At 36.4% G+C, this 17,098-nt stretch overlaps 1 protein-coding gene across 6 annotated transcripts in view; it reads right to left on the minus strand.

The window, feature by feature from the left end:
- Nucleotides 1-17,098, minus strand: part of PPP4R3A (protein phosphatase 4 regulatory subunit 3A) — a 46,927-nt gene that overhangs the window by 15,871 nt on the left and 13,958 nt on the right. For 2 of the 6 annotated variants that reach the window (XM_052782998.1, XM_052782997.1), the window contains 4 exons: nucleotides 12,471-12,535; nucleotides 10,892-10,990; nucleotides 10,497-10,551; nucleotides 7,821-8,438 (listed from right to left, as the gene is read on the minus strand). In XM_052782998.1, coding sequence (XP_052638958.1) covers nucleotides 7,821-8,438; nucleotides 10,497-10,551; nucleotides 10,892-10,956 — 738 coding nt within the window. In that variant the 5' untranslated portion in view covers nucleotides 10,957-10,990; nucleotides 12,471-12,535. The remainder of the gene's footprint in view (nucleotides 1-7,820; nucleotides 8,439-10,496; nucleotides 10,552-10,891; nucleotides 10,991-12,470; nucleotides 12,536-17,098) is intronic. The other 4 variants (XM_052783000.1, XM_052782999.1, XM_052783001.1 and 1 more) reach the window with 3 other exon arrangements.

Below are 17,098 nucleotides of genomic sequence, written 5' to 3' on the forward strand. Positions count from 1 at the left end.
AAAAAATAGAACATAAAAACCAATTCTTTTGAAGAACATGCACGTTATTCTCCATGATTACCAGTGCATTTAAGAAAAGGCTAAGTAGTTTGCTTTCATTTATCTTTTTGCTATTTTGATCAAGACGTAAAACTAACCTCATCTATCAAAACTATTGAGAAGATGCATGCTTATCCCCAGCTGGAAAGTGTAATCCCTATTGCCATTCTCACTGTGAAATAAACTTTTCACCTCCTTTGTAACACCTGACAGTAAGTGCAAATTGATACCACAGAAATTTCTCAGAATGATCCTTGGGAAAAAAAAATGGAAATTTCAGCATTTAAATATGTCAGAGCCATGATTAGCGTGCTTCTGCATAAAAAAGGTAAACAATATTAGCCAAAGTATCTTTTTTTTTTTTTTTTTTTTTTTTAAGTCAAAACGTGGAAGGAGAGGAGACCCTGCCCTGCTGGCAATATGTGGGTCTCATTTATGACCCACGGCAGAACCCCAGAGACAGAGGTGGCCGGGGAAGCTGCCCCTCCAGCACTGCATGGCAGAGCACGGCAGGCAGGAAGGCACAGGCAGGACCCCAGCTCAGCTCTCTGATCGGATCCCACCACACCCCTGCCCAGTTCAGCAGCAGAGGCGCAGCAGAGGCCAACCCACTCACCCTGTTACTGGGCTGTGCAAACACTTGGAACTTGTATAGGGGACTTCCTAACATTGGGAGGTGATGAGACTTCAATGCTGACAATGTTTCAGGAATAATTTGCAGAAGTTCAGTATGTAACCGTTTTTCAATATTCCACATATATAATACAGTATTTTACAATTCTGTATTAAATATAATACTGAAGCATTTTCCACACCATGTCCTCTCCCAACTCCATTAATTCCATCGTATTTTTAAATTAATAGGATTATCTGAAATCTCTAGGCCTCAGAACAACCGTGATCTATTTAAAATCAGACGAATTAAGATGGATCCGAGTGATTCAAAATGTCCCACCCTTACATGGATAACATGCAGTAAATGGCAGTTATTCCAAGAAAATAAAACCAACCTATTACTAACTTCACAGTTATGTCTTAGCCCTGAAATGCATTTAGGTGCTATCTCATTCCAGATGCTTAATGAAAGGTAGACAGGTTGTTATTCATGGGAAAAACCCCAACCCTCTCACATTTATAGAAAAACCTGTGATTACAATGAACATTCCAAATACAAGATTCTCTCTCTCTCAAACTGTAAAATTACTGACAAGAGCAGCATATCTAAAGATACATTCCTGAACAACACTACCAGAATGTATGGAAATGCACAGTCTGACAGCAGAGCTCACATATTTTAGAAGTCACAAAGCACCAGCATCGAATGCTAGAATTACACAAGCTTAAATGTTTTCCATTTTTTTTCCAACTTGCAAAAATCCCCCAAAATATGTCTGTGAAGTGAACACAGTGCAAATGGATAATTCTTTGCAATATCTGGCCTCTTCATGCAGACAAAAACCCATTTGCATGTATCTTAGAAGCTGCGAAGGTCACAACTGTTTTCCAAGAAAACAAAACTGCAAATGGTAGTTTACAGGGTAATTGTAGAATCTAGCTATTTTCCCCATGCACAGAAATTATTAAATGTACAATACTTAAACTATGAATATACCAAACAATAAGTATATTAATCTATGCTTTTGCAAGATCTATGTAGAGGCTCCTAGAATTTAATACCTTTCAAAGTTCACAAAGATAAAATTAAGCCAGGCCATCTACTCACTCAATCATTTATTACTTTAAAAACAAGAAAACCCACAGACAAAGTAGGATCACAAAAAAAAGACACTATTTACATTTGTGATTCAACGTTCAAAGCAGTCCTCCTCCTCCTCCTCAAAGCCACTTAAAAAAGCATTCTTCAAAAGCAGGCCTCTCTTAAATATAATTAGCTTTCAGTTGTCAGATACTTCATGTCTGTGATTACAGATAAATGACAAAAGACATCCCTTTCTCAAAAAAACATCCAAGAAACTCAATGACATCTAAGTTGGAAAAAGAGCATACTTTCCATCCTATTTTCCACCTCCATATTCATTTTAGGCAGAAATAATATTTCAGCCCAGAAAGTGAAAGTTTCATAAAATGTTACCAGCAAACAAGAGAATTACAGCTTCAAACATACATTCCTTCCTGCTACCACACCAGAAGATTGAAACATTTTAAGCTATGAAATCTCCTTTATTTCAGACTGCCTTCCCACACATGCCTTCATTCACTATTAATAAGGTATTTCCACTTGAGACAACACACTGAAACAGCAGCGGGATCCACCTAATTACATTTGGAGTTTCTGTACGCATTGGAAATAATTTTCTGCAATGAACAAGTTAATCTCAGAAATCATTAGCATGCACCACTTGCAAACTTCTTTCACCAAGTCATTTCCCCCAGAAAGTGGCATTCTTTTACACTTTATTGCAAGGTAAATTTTGCTGAAAGCAAATCTCCAGAGTTATTCCTGAGCCAACTACTGCAAAACAGCAGACTGGCAGGAGACGTTTCAATCCTAATACATTTGGGCAAAACTAGCAATATGCACTGACACAATTCTTCCTCTAAAACTACTACAGATAATTACATTTACATCCACTGGGTTCTGTTAAGATTAAGTACCTATCTGTAAAACCACTTTCAAAATTAAAACCAGCTTATTGTTATATATAAATACAGTAAAATATACAGATGTACCTAAATGCCTACAATTTTTTAGTTATTGAAAAGGGAGATAGGGACTATCAGTAATATGGTATCTGTATTTAAAAAAGCTGATTTATCAGTACAGTAATGCCATGTGATCACTGCTCTACTAGGCACATAAATTATTTTACCATATGTCCAATTTTCCACTTCCACTCTCCACTTTCCTGAAAATAAAAGACTCTGAAGTCTAAATGCACATACTCAAAAGTAATCCTAACAATATTCTGTATTCTGGAAGATAAAAACACCGCAGGATCTTGCTGGCAAAAAGAACACGCCAATGAGAATGGGGGGAGAGAACGGAAGGAAACAGTGTTTGCTCACTCTATGGCGCAGTTTTGCAAGTTTTTGTTTTTTAAGAACTAGTTAACAATACAGAGGGGAAGAACTGGTGGCCTCCAGTGTGAACATTAGTATATATTTTTTAAATTGCAAAAGAGCGTCATATAAAGTAAGAAACACCACTTACCTGTCCCACCCCCACTCTCAAAACTTGGTGAACTCCATGTTTCAGCAAGGTTTCTTGGTGGCTATGACATCTCAAGACTAGAACAGGCTGGACCCCAAGCAGTAAGAGCATATTAGGAGGGGCTGAAATTGGAAAAAAATGTTATATACCTCTTTCATATCTTAGGTACAGCGAATCATAAAACCTGTAATTGAGTAGGTTTCCACAGCAGTTAATTCTGTAGACTGGAAATACTGGTGTCATGGGTTTACAATCCATCATGACCAACAGTATTTAGTTTAGTGAGATTTTGACATAGTTACTTAAAATGACACATCTTAGACAATTAAATCACAAATAAACTAACCTCCATTTCTCAGAAAAGCCCATCAGTGTAAGCATTTTTATAAAGATTACGGGAAAGCTAACCTTCATGAAGAAGGAGGGAAGAATACAGTTCATGCCAAAGGTGACCCACTCTGGTTTTGGTTTTACCACAAAACTGGCAAAAATTATTTCCCTAACAAAGAAAGCAAAATCATGGAAGCAGGTATCTTACATGACTACAGAATTTATATCTTTTTTTTTTTTTTTTTAAAGACGTCCAAAATCTCTCCTAATAAATCCAGAATTCTTAAGAATCAGCATGTTCTTATTTAAAGAATTCACGAGTTATAACTGAAAAACTGACCTTAAATGTCAGTGACCTTTAATGACCTTAAATGTCCCATCTTGACACCAAATACCTTAAAAAAGACACAGTGGTAATTTTGAGTAAAGTCACCCGGCCTGTCAAAAAGCATAAGGCACAATCTGTGCAGCGTCTTGTACAAAATTCTAGTCACTTTTCTGTAACTAAGTGTCCTGGTTTTGGCTGGGATAGAGTTAATATTCTTCCAAGTAGCTGGTATAGTGTTGTTTTGGATTCAGGATGAGAAGAATGTTGATAACACACTGATGTTTTCAGTTGTTGCTAAGTAGTGTTTAGACTAAGTCAAGGATTTTTCAGCTTCCCATGCCCAGCCAGCAAGAAGGCTGGAGGGCACAAGAAGTTGGGAGGGGACACAGCCAGGACAGCTGACCCAAACTGGCCAAAGGGCTATTCCATACCGTGTGATGTCATGCCCAGTATATAAACTAGGGGGAGTTGGGCGGGGAGGGATGACTGCTCGGGAACTAACTGGGGGTCGGTCAGCAGGTGGTGAGTAATTGCATTATCCATCACTTGTTTTGTATATTCCAATCTTCTTATTATCATTGTCATTTTATTAGTGTTATCATTATCATTATTAGTTTCTTCCTTTCTGTTCTATTAAACTGTTCGTATCTCAACCCACGAGTTTTACTTTTTTTCCTATTCTCTCCCCCATCCCACTGCGGGGGCGAGTGAGTGAGCAGCTGCATGGTGCTTAGTTGCTGGCTGGGGTTAAACCATGACATACCTTAGGTATGGCTGAGTTAATTTGAGATGAGGGTATCACAAAGTGCCACTTTAGTTAGTACACAGCCTGACACGTAAAGGGCTCTTTAGAGCTCATCTTTTTTTCGTGGTGGAGGTTAACAGTTTTTCTCTCCTTTTCTTCACAGCCAGTGAGAGAGAAAAGAACAGAATATAAAACAACTCAGTTCTACACGCAATAGTTGCAGTATGTCACAGGACAGCAGCTGCTCAGGGAGTTTACTTTTAATGCGAGAAGTATAATTTCCTAAAAAGATAGCTCTTTTGTCACACCCTCAATGGTCCAGGAGAGACAACCTAAAGTCAACAGCAGAAGCATTAACAACCTGTACTACTTATCAGCTAAGAACTTGAGACTCATCCATAGCTCCCAATAAACTACCATGAAGCATCCCAGAAACTCTTCAATTAATAATGACTTATAAAAGCAGCAACTTCTTAAGTACACACGTATGGTTAGTGAGCACCAGGATCTCATAAGATCTGAAAAAATGAATGCCAGGAACTCCAGTTACATAAAACTTTCAATCTTTCCTGAAATAACACCCCCGCCACCACCAAAGTATAGTGATACAACCAGCTACAGAAATGCATGTTAAACCATACACTAATGGAAGAAAGACCTTAAGAATTAGTTACAGAAGTGAAATCAACAAAAGCAGTCTTTAATTTTGTTCTCAGAACATTATTTATTCTGCTTAAAGAAATGAGAAGGAACAGTATCATACATTTTATACATGGACTGTGCGAATGGGGGGTGGAGAAAGGAAAGGGGGGGAATGAAACTTTAGGGGGCTGAGATTACATAAAAGTGCAACCTGATATATTGCTCTATAAATGAATGAATAAATAAATGCCAGGTAAACAGGTTTAAACCTTTGTTTAGAGCTACACTGTAAGAACTTGAAAAAAAATCAAGCAAGCAAACCTTTTAATCTCTTCAAAAGGCAATGGGCATCTGATTTGTGATAGCCTCTTTTAATTCCCTCAAAACCAAGAATTGATCATCAATGTCAAATCAATTTATAAACTCAGGGAGTTCCCCCTCTCCTATAATATTATAAAGAATAATATATAATATTATAAAGCTGTACTGTGAAAGGACTAGGAAATGCAATATAGCACATGTATTTTCTTCATCGTGCACTACCACTCTTGGCTCCTCAAAGCTGTAGAAAGAAAGCACTTGAACAATTTGAAATATTTATCTAACTTTGAAAGTTATGCAAGGCTAATTCTTCTGGCTCTACCACACAGGGAGTATACTTCATTCTCAACCATAGACAACAGCAACAGAAGTGAAGATAAGGTTCAGAAACCTGCGGTCACACAACAAATCAAAATCAGATCTCAGCCTCTATTTCAACTGTAAACTGCAACTAACAAGTTTTGCAACCACACTAAACTTTGATGTTCTAACCCAAGGTTAGCCTACATCTATTAACCTAACACAGGTTATAAGAGACAGAAAAAAGGAAACTAATCAGCCACTAGTCTTCAATCAAGTTACCTCAGGATTTCTGCCAAACACACCCTTAAAGATTTTGCAGGATCAGGCCCCTTCTTTCTTGCCCAGTTTCCTTTTCAAAGTTCACGATTCCTCCCAGAATTAGCCACTGACACCAAGACTCCCAAATAATTCTTTCCCCCCTCCTCCTCAAGCCAAAAGGTACCATCCTCAGGACTTTGCTTTTAGCAATGCTTACAAAGAGGTCAAGATATTTTAGAGACACTAGTCATACTGGATACTCAAGTTGAGACCCCTTGACTGAATCTTTTTCAGCATTCTCTCAAAGTCAGGCCTGTTAGGCTTTCTCAAACTGGCAACTCCAAAATGATTAAGGCCTTCTGACTGTTTCAGATACGCATTTCTGACTTTGTGTATCAAGGACACACATACAGACATGAAGGGTTTCGTTCAGTTGGGCATAAGCTGGGGTTCTAGTACTACTGAAGATGCCCCAGGTGTTCCACCAGGCCTCCAGTGGCTGCTCCAATAAGTGATGGTCTGTCCACAAGGCACATGCCTCATCTGCTAGGCCTGGGTGATGTCTTGCACATCTGGCTGCTTATCAAATACTCCATGTGTGGACATGAGAGATTAAAGCTCCGAGAGAGTGGATTAAATAATTTCAGTATTCTCATCAACTGAGTGTGGTGGATGAAAAGTTGGGAGGCCTAGTTTTGACAATGGTTTGCCATATGAGCTTGCAAAAGCAATTTTCACCCTCCTTTGCTGTTTTTTCCATGAAATTAAACAGGGTGCATTCAGAGATTCAACTGAAGATAAAGATGATTAAGGTAATCAGTAGCATCTAGCACTTCATCCACTTCTCCAGATCAGACAGCCCCTACAAAGACAGTGGCTATTCATTTATTAAATGTTAGGAGAATTAAGATAATGGTAATTATCTTCTACAAACCAAAATGCACGTGCTGTAACATGTTAGTTGAAAGCTGTAGGAAGCTCCCATTATGGAGATGCACCACCTATTTCTACACAGTTCAGGAAGTTCATGGGTTGGTGCAGAATACTTAAGACGTGTAAGTAAGGTATCTAAAGCATCATATAATCTCTTTACATTTGCAGTAAGACATACATCATGAAAAACTGGTAATTACAAGCTTATTATTTAGGAACTTATAAGTCAAACTAGGAAAACATTCAAACACCTAAGGCAATGTTATGTTCTGAAACTGTACTTTCCAAACAAAATTTACTTCAAAATTAGAAACAGTAATATCCTGGTATGAGATTATATTTGTGAAGTCTAGGTGAAGTAATTTTTTTTTTTTTTTTGCTAGGGTAACATGACAAAAATTACCCTTAACTGCCTAAAAAGTCCCAAAATACAGAAAAAAACCCCCTAACAAAATCAACCCTTCAACATGCAAACAGTACTATTATTTCCAAACAACTTCATTCAGGATTCTACATATGTTTGCTCCATTTAAATCAGTTACAGAGAATCTAGTCCAAAACCTGAAATTTAACAACATATATTTAATAGCTCAGTACTCAAATCCATGCCTTTTATGTCATACTTCAAAATGACTTTCAGAATCACAGAAGTGAAGGTTCCACCGAAGCACCTCAATCTTTCCAAGAAAAATTATGCAACTTTCTCTGCCCAAGCGCAAATAAAGAGACTGTGAAATTCTGAAACTTACCTGTAACATACCAACTATTTCCACTTTATTAAAAAAGATGAAAGAATGAAGTGTTGATAGCATATTTTCCTCAAAAACTGAGGGAGTGGGTAGGACCATATCTTGAATATACTGTACTCTGTATGTCTGATGTATTTTTTGCTTCAGCTCTGGATCAGATATAGGAATCACCTCTTTAAATTTTGCCGTTTTAGTCAGAAATTCCCTGTGTTTCCGTGACTGTGATAAAGACGGATCATATTCTAGGCATCCAATTACGTCCATTATACATTCCTCGGAAAACATGACTTCAAAAAGTGCAGTTCTGTTCAAAAGGAAAATTCCCTTGATAATTTCATATAAGTGGTGTAGTCCTTCAATGTTCTCCAAGTCTTCACACACATGAAAAATTTCTAAGAGCTTCTTAATATAGCCCTCATTTTCCAGTGCTAGTGCGAGTTTTTCACGACGTAATGGTGAAGGCAATGAAGATGCCACAAGTTCTGCAATTTCTTCTAGTCGACTTAATTCACAAGATGGCAATTCTAGACCTGGTGATGACATATCATCAAAACGTTCTTCCTCAGATTCATCGACAAGGTCCTGAGTAATATCGACAGAAGGGTCTTTGCCTTGAACCTACAAAATAAGATGTGTTCAGGAAAGTGGAGTTTAATGTTTACTGCTACTTGAATGCTTTTTTAAAAATACCATTTCAAATGTCACACACTTTTTCTCTGTATGGCCAAAATAGAAGTGCAAATCTAAGTTTCATATTGAGTACAGCTGGTTTGGAAAATATGACATAATGAAAAGATTTCTTCAAACAGAAGGCTTTACAAAATTATTTCTACATTAGATATTTATTTCTATTTATTTTCTATAAAAAGGAGGAAGAATAAAGAAAAAAGCTACATTTTCTGAGTACTTCAAATAAAAAAGGAAATTCATAATTACTAGTGTGGACTACAACTTTTTAGTAGACTACTGAACTAAGCTATTTGTTTCCGGTCTTTATTCTCTGCAGACAGATTTTCAAATGCAAACCACTATTACGTTATTGCAGGGATAGCTTTAAACATTTTTCCATAGGCTATTTAACTGCTCTTGATGCTTTTCAAAACTTTGGCTACCTCAAACAGAAGAGAGAGGCCAGTCTTGGTAATTTAATTGTTGTTTTCAGTTCTTGAGAGCTGCAAGTCAAAATCTGTTACCATGCACTTTCTAAATACTCAACAGAGACACAGAATCCCCTCTTAAGAACAGAAAACCCCAAACCACCATTAACAAAAGAGTAGTGGAAACGTGGAGCTGTCAGAAAAACAAGGCATAGGATCTGCAAAGATCTCTCTAGAGATACAATGAGGAAACTGCGGGAAGTACGGACTAGTGAAAAAAGAGACAGATGCTTGGGCACCAGAGTGTTTCAGCTTTAATGACATCTTAATTTTGGTATCTGCTTGGAGTCTGATATGTCAAATCCAGAAAGGCACTGCTGTGTAGAGCAGTAGAAGGTACTGTTCTTTTTAATCCTGGAAATCAGCAAAAAAAATCTGGGAGAAATAATTCTTCACGGATAACAGCAAGTCTATACTTAGATTAAAATCCAGAATGCTGTTAAAACCCACATACTGTTCTGCCTATACATCAGCAACCAATTCCATATAAGCTGTATAAAAGTTTTCCTTTTAGATGAAGCTTTAATGACTGAGGAAGCTTAAGATCTTCAAAGCACACTAGACACAAATACAATAGCATGACCTCAAAACAGGATGTAAAGACACTGGTTTCTTACAAAAATATTAGATCGTTACAGGAGGCTGAGGAAGCTGGGCTTATCTGGGTGTTTCCCAAGAACACAATTTCCCCTTTCCCCCATTTTGTTTCTTCTCCCAACTTTTGGTCCTTTGACTGCTAAGGTTCCTGGAAATGTTTCTGTACTTATTTATGTAAGTGGTAAACTGTTGAAGAGACTCATTCCTAAAAAAAAGGAATGATCTATACACATGCAATTATGAAACCAGATTTCTTTTGCTTTATTTCTGAAATCAGTGAGAACAAACTCCAAGAGACAGAGTAGAGAGAGCTAGATGTTTGTTAAGAACAGAAAGAGAGAGCACGTAGAGAGAGAATAGACAAATTTAGAGAAATCCCACCTAATTAAGCACAGAAATTAAGAAAAGTTGTAATGCTTGGAATGGAGGAAAAAACCCAAACAAGAATTGACAAATTGAACTAACATCAGTGAATATATTGACTAAACTCCTTTGGGTATTGGTCAATAGTTAATACCTGATCAAATATTATCCAGAAGCAATACTAATTCAGTGACTATACAGTCATCTGGTTGTAGTGATAAAACACAAGTTAATTAGCCCATATTAAAATATATACATGCTACATATAAATTGTTTGATTTCTGTAAACTGTAAGAATTATAGCCTTGAGTTGATAATACAGGGATAGAGCTATCTCCTACTTCAACTACCAGATCAATCTTTCACACCCTGACAGTCAACAGAAGCATACTGTCACATTTACATGGAAAAAAGTTCTGTTGAGAAACTCAATATTCCCCTCACCTGAAACAGAAGAATGAGGCAAGACAAGAATGAGAAATGTAAAAAGAGAAACGTGAATAAAATGTGGTTAAATCCGTGAGAAATACACTATAAAATTCACTAAGAGCTCACATACATTCTTCTCTCTACAATAGAGCTTTGGACAGGTAACCTTTTCCCTTCTGGCCAACCTGGAAAAAGTTAATTATTAAATTAATTGTTATGAAACTTTTTAAGCATTCATTTTGAGCTACACTACCTTGGGCGATAATAGAGCTGAGAAGTTATGTTAAGCAAAAAGACCTGAAAATGCTCTAAAAAACCCCTTACCCCAAACATAGTTTAAGTTCATACCAAATTTCTGGAGAAAGTTTTCAAACTCAAAAATGTTAAATGTGAGGGAGGTGGCTAAGACGATAGTTTTTACTTTCTACCTATCGTGTTCACATTTACCTCTTAGAACAATCTAAAAATTTTGAACACAAACATTAAGATGATTTAGGTTGTCTCAATCTTAATTATTAAACTTACCTGACATATTTTTTCCCATATTTCATCACATCCTGCTTTTTCTTGAAAGCTAAGTGCCAAATCATAATTTTCAGCTTCAGACCACACAATCAAGGTATCCTTTAAAGAGAAGAAGAGTATTTTCAGGCAATGTATTTCAGATTTTACAAACCTGAATCATGTTTAAAGAGCAAGATTGTAAAATAAAAACAGCTTGACACCTAATTATGACAGGACAGTATTACAATACAAATGTAAAGAACATACTTTGTAAGATTTTTATATGTTCTGAGATTCTTAGGAGTAAAAACATTCTGCATAAACCAGAACAAGGAAGTTCCAGAAAGGTACCGAAAGTTTTAGTTCTTAATTCACATGACCATAATATTGTAAATGTCAAAAAGGTTAATCTAGAATTACTTCTACATCAGTGCATCCTCTGATAAAATATGGTAACAATAGCAAGAGGTTTTGGTTTGTTTTTTTTAAATCTGTTTCAATTGGACCACATAAAACTGCACATCTTTTGTAGGATCAAAGTTACAATGTGGTTTTTTTTTTCATTTTTTATAAGCCCCAGAAGACACTGTGCTAATGCACAGAACAGCTGCTTAAAAAGCAGCCCCAAGACACCTACAAACTTTAAACAAGAACAGAAACCTGAGTATGGACACAGTTAACTGCCTAAGAGTGTGCATACCTATTACACTGAATGACACGCACCATTTTTACCCATTCCAAACTACAATTCTGAAAGGATGTTTTGCTCTAGATTTCTAGAAGTTAGTTGAAACTGTGCTTAGCTATGTTTACTACCCAGACTCTTAACCTCTCATCTACCATTCATTACTAGAATAGTTCAAGAGTTTATCAGAGCCCTCATACTGCATGCAAAAACAATATATGGAAGTGGAAGCTGATGCTGCAAAGAGCAGTATCACATACTGACAAGGTATTTGATGCAGTAGTTTACAGACACTCTGCTAAATAACTGTTAGAATAAAAAAACCACAAAAAGAGAATATAATCTGCATTATTTACATATTGAATCAAGTTTTATTTTAGAAGTCTTTTGTCTTCCTACCACAGCTAGCTGAAATATAGCCACATTAAATACATATAGCCCCATGAAACTGCATTATTTCAGTTAAGTGCTAAAACATGCATTTACTCACGAGGACAAGAGACATGAGAATTTTTCTACTTATATTTCAATGAGAACCATAAAATAGAGTATTTTTGCTTCATCAAGTATAGATTTTGCTTATAACAATTATTCCTAAAGGAATTAATTTTAAATATTTGCAAAAGCACTATAAATTGCCAGACATTTATAAAGTTTAAGGCAGTTTATTAATTAGGCTTAATTGATCTCAAATATTAAAATGAACACTGAGGATAAAGAGAAATCTTACATTTAGATTTCAATATGCACTTACTAGAAAACTCCTTAAACTAAACTGTAATCCAAATAGCACAATCAGCTAGCTCCATTAGGATTCAGTCAAGCAATACAATACAATCAATTTGCCATTACCAGAGCAGGTATACTGCTTCAGAGGCACTAATGGCTTTACCTTGCAAATGGCAAATAGTTTACCTTTTCCTTTTCCAAAGGGTTGAGGAAGAGGTGGTACACAGAAGAAAGGGATTTAGGAAGACCACCTCCAAAATACAAAAGGAAGAAGAAAGTCACAATTAATAGTTTATTCGCTACAAGACAGGTCACGGTACAAATACTCTGGTAATAACAGATTGACAGCACCTAGTACTGCTGACTCCTGTAGAGTAAGAAAAATAACAGTTTATGAAAATTTGGAAAGGGAAGGTCCAAAAGGAAAAAAAAAGGGTTTTTTTTAAGCATCTTTTAAAAACAGTATGTACCTTACTGCAGTATTCATTGTACGTATTGGGTTCAAAATCTAATACATTAATCTCTGCAATTAGTATTTATACTGCAGTAATTTTCAAGGCCACTGTCTCATCAGCTTCCCAATGAGTGGCACTTATTTCATTTAAAAAAACCAACCATAACACTAAATCTTAAGTAGACCCTAGCAGAACTTGCAACATTCCTATCTAATTACATTTCCATTTAAGTGAAAGTGGTTAGATTTCTAAGCAAGCCATTTCGAAAAGAAGATCAAAATGTATTTTCTTTTCTATAAAGAACATGACTAACAAATAGGGAAATGACTAAACACAAATAAGGACAGTGTTATTTACATTAACTGCATTAAGTTGAATAAACCAAAGCTCTAAGTCTGAATAAAATCCAGCACTGGATCAACACAGGTCTGTCTGTCTCTCTCCTTTGGGGAGCGGAGGGATGGAGGGAGGAAGGCAGGCAGAGAAAAATGAAAGGGAAGACACAAAGGTAAAGCTACTTTTGAAAACTATAGTCACAGAGATACAGAAGTGTATTTGGCCATAGTATAGCAATTGTTCTTGTTAAACAAGATCATCTACTATCATACATGGAAATTCAGACAGTATTTTTTCACCTCTACACATTCTGATTATTATTTTTTTTAATTGTTTCTTCTTTGGAAAGCAAAACAAAAAACTGCTGAAAGAAATTACTTGAGCAGCAGAACAATGATCTTCAAGTTTGGTTTATTAATATTAGAAAAATATTTTCCAATTGCCAGCACTAACAATTTCAAATGATTAGTTATCTGTTGTCTTATCACACAAGGATTTTGTATTACAGATTAATATCAGTGCCTCAACAGAAAACTATCAATTGCTACTCTCCAGATCTTATTTGTTTGTACATCCTTTCTTGCCTCAAAGGGCTTTTAAAAGAAAACATGAAACAAAGAAAAGCACTTCACTCTGTTGCACAATACACAGTTCAGTCAAAGTTTAAATTCACTGTTAAATGCAGACAGTTATTAATGTAATTTCATTTTCTTAATCCTACAAAGCTTATACTCTTCAAAAAGAAGAGCAGTACAAGACTTATACATGTAAGGAGAAGTGACTGAAGGAAATTCTAGATGTAGTTAAAAAAACATGAATAAAGGTCTAGTTTCTGCTTTATTTAAAGGAATCTTTCTGTGTGTTTGATCTGAAATCTCCTCAGTGTAATTTGAATCCACCAACTACTCTGGATCTCTCAGCTATGGAATAGGACTATCTGTTGCTTCCAAATGCCAAGCATTACTTCTTGCAACTCCAAAAAGCAACTGAAATTTCTTAAGACTGCCTCCTCCATTCCAAGAGAAAACAGGAGTGTGAATAAATATATTTAGTGATAGTAGCTGTTGGTTAGAGAGGTAAGGAGATGAGTCTCGCACATTACCCCTCTATGAGCATAAAATCTTCAATTTTATATGATTCATAAAAGCAGTTCTGGCTCAGTTTGATCAAAAACATATCCTTTTTTTGCATTACATACAAAATATTAGCCTCTAAACAAGGAACTGGATGGGACACCTAAAACAAACATCTAAAATTGGTTCTTATCTAGCTTGTTAAACACAACTAAAATGGGAAAGTGCAGTATTAAATCATAGCTACATTGTGTGAACTAAGTCATAAACACAGACAAATGTTTTATCATTGAAGGCTTTTATACTGAGTGCTCTGCAAGAATCCTAGCATTCTAGCTCCTCACATTTTTCAAGATGCGTTAGAGTTCTTGGCAAGATCTTTTTTTAATAGGATGACAATCAGGAAAATACTTATGTAGAGTTTACGATCTTATTCTGAGTTTGAAAATAATTTGCTGCTTCGCAAAAAAATATTTTGACAATAGTGCCAGTTGGATGTGTCATCACCACCTTAGCTCATACAAAATTCGCTGTCTCCTTAAGACCATTTATAAAAATTTGTCTCCTTTCATACTATTGTTCATTATGACTGCTCAGACAGAATCAGGAAGTCTCAATTTTAAGCAAAAATTCTGAGCATTGCCTCTTTTTAGAAGACCTATGTATTTAACATTCCATAAAGAGGTATTTATCATTTCTACCAATGAAGGTTAACTTTCTGCACTCTTATCCTTATAAAGATACAGCCTGAGGCAAAACTTCTTCAGAATACAATCAGGGATTTCTCTGCTGCTTGTCTCATTGTTGGCTGCATCAAGTTCACATGGAGCAAGTTTTGGTTAGTTTGAGGTTTTCAAGGAAGCATTACTGTATGCTACGGCTTTGAGACTTCATTCCTAAGAAGCTAACCTTCAAAAATACTACTGCAATAGTTTAAGCCAGGAAGCAGTGGCAATTGTACTTAGATGGACAGGGCTTGGTATCTACCATATGATTTCTCCTCACCTTTTGAAATTATTTCCAAAAGCCTTACTTTCCTTTATAGAAAGGTTGTTGAATACACACTATCAGTCTCAAGTTCTTGCCATAACACTCACCAGAAGTCACACTTTTATTAGACATTAAATCAGTTTTATTTAACTATTAGCAAGCTGATTAGCAGGTGTGTTGTACAGCATTCATACAATCTCCAAAGCAAGCCCTGGGATTTCATAATGAAGAATTTCAGAGCAACTAGTACTCAGGATCTGATTCTGCTGTAAAACTGATTTAAGATTTCTTTCCTAACGTGATAAAATTAAGAAAACTGTTATTGTTTGACAATACCCTCTCACTGGTGTTCACATCCAGGAAGAATACTAGTCTTCCCTGTAGCTCCAAAATATTCTCTTGGCATCCCTATGAGATTTGGGCTACTCTCAAGAAGTACTGATCCCCTAAATTAGATAGGTCTTCCATAAATTCTTTCTTTCTGTCTTAAAAAGCAAATTAATCTCTTCCTACTAGGCCTCAAATGATTTAGGCCTATGACACTTTCCTGGCCCCCTCTGGAAGTTCAACACAGGAAGGTTGTTCCTCCCCCTCTTGGACTGCCTGCCCGACTGCTAGTCAGTCTTCCTTATCTAAGCCCTTACATTGCTTACAGTTACACAGACACTTCCCTGGACATGCCAAGCCACCTTTCAGCATCTTGCTAGCTATTCATAAGCAGCTTTCTGCTGAGGAAATAAACTACTGGCACTACCCAGGTTTTTTCAGTTAAATATATATATAGTTATGGTGGTAGGTTGAAGTAAAATCTTCAGGCTAAAAAAACCAGCCCCAGTAATGTAATGTAAGTTTCAATTTTGCGTTTGCTTTTGTGCATTTGTTCACCTAGAACCTGGATATCTGGATGTGCTAACAAGTTATCCCAAAAACTGGAAGAACATATCAAAGGCACACTCAGTCTTTTGGCAGAATGTATTCTATTAGCTTCTACGGAAGCTCAACAATCATACATGACTTTTCAGTTAGTGATTTCATAGCTGCATTCCCATGAATCATGTGGAATAAAATCAGTTTATTAGTTCTGTAACAGAACCTCGACTCACTGGCCTAGTGACCATACCCAGAAACAGCAAATTAGATTTCACAGGAAAACATGTGTTAAGATAAAGGAACATGTGATCATTTAAAACAGATGAACCGACCCCCCCCCAAAACCAAGAGCAGTCACTCCCCTTTGTTTCTCCCCTCACCCCACAAACCCACACACTTTTCCTTACTATCTTAGCTACAATAGGCACAAATTTTATTGAAATAGTTACACTGTTGGCTCACTTGTCCTGACAGCAAGGGTAGGAAGTTCATCTTCTCTGAGCATTCTGCCAGTGCCTTTTTGGATCTTTTCAAAATTTAGCTTTGTTATTAATAAGACTGCTATCCGTCATTCAAGGATAGCCACCTTCAAGCCACATAGCTAGTAGATGGTACTCTGGATGAATTTAAGCTTTGTATTCTTGTGAGGAACTGAAAGAGGGACTGCAAAAGCAGAGGACACAAGACACTGAAGCTTCTAATGCAGAGGCAAGACTTTGTAGCTGGAAGCTGGAAGCAACTCAAGTCTTCCTTGTTTCAGGCACAAAAAGGGATGCAATACATACTTCATCACTGGGTTACAGGTTGTACATGGATGTATCTAAAATAAAGTTGAGGATATAAGTCTTTACTGTTCTATTGCTAAAGCATTGCCAAAGTATATCAAAAGTATATGGAAAAGTATATAACCCAGTCCACACCCATATCTGCTTTCTCCCTAGACAAATGCTATGTATATAGAGTTTATTTCTCCTTTAAGGTTGCATAGGAAGAGGTGTGTTGTCCTAAAATACTAGTGTAATTATTCATTTTCTGAATAAGGATCACTTGTTTAAGAACAGCACCTCTGTCACTAGCATTCTGGAATTGT

The sequence above is a fragment of the Harpia harpyja genome, chromosome 3 (assembly GCF_026419915.1).
Source record: "Harpia harpyja isolate bHarHar1 chromosome 3, bHarHar1 primary haplotype, whole genome shotgun sequence".
In the NCBI taxonomy this organism is placed as follows: Eukaryota; Metazoa; Chordata; class Aves; order Accipitriformes; family Accipitridae; genus Harpia; species Harpia harpyja.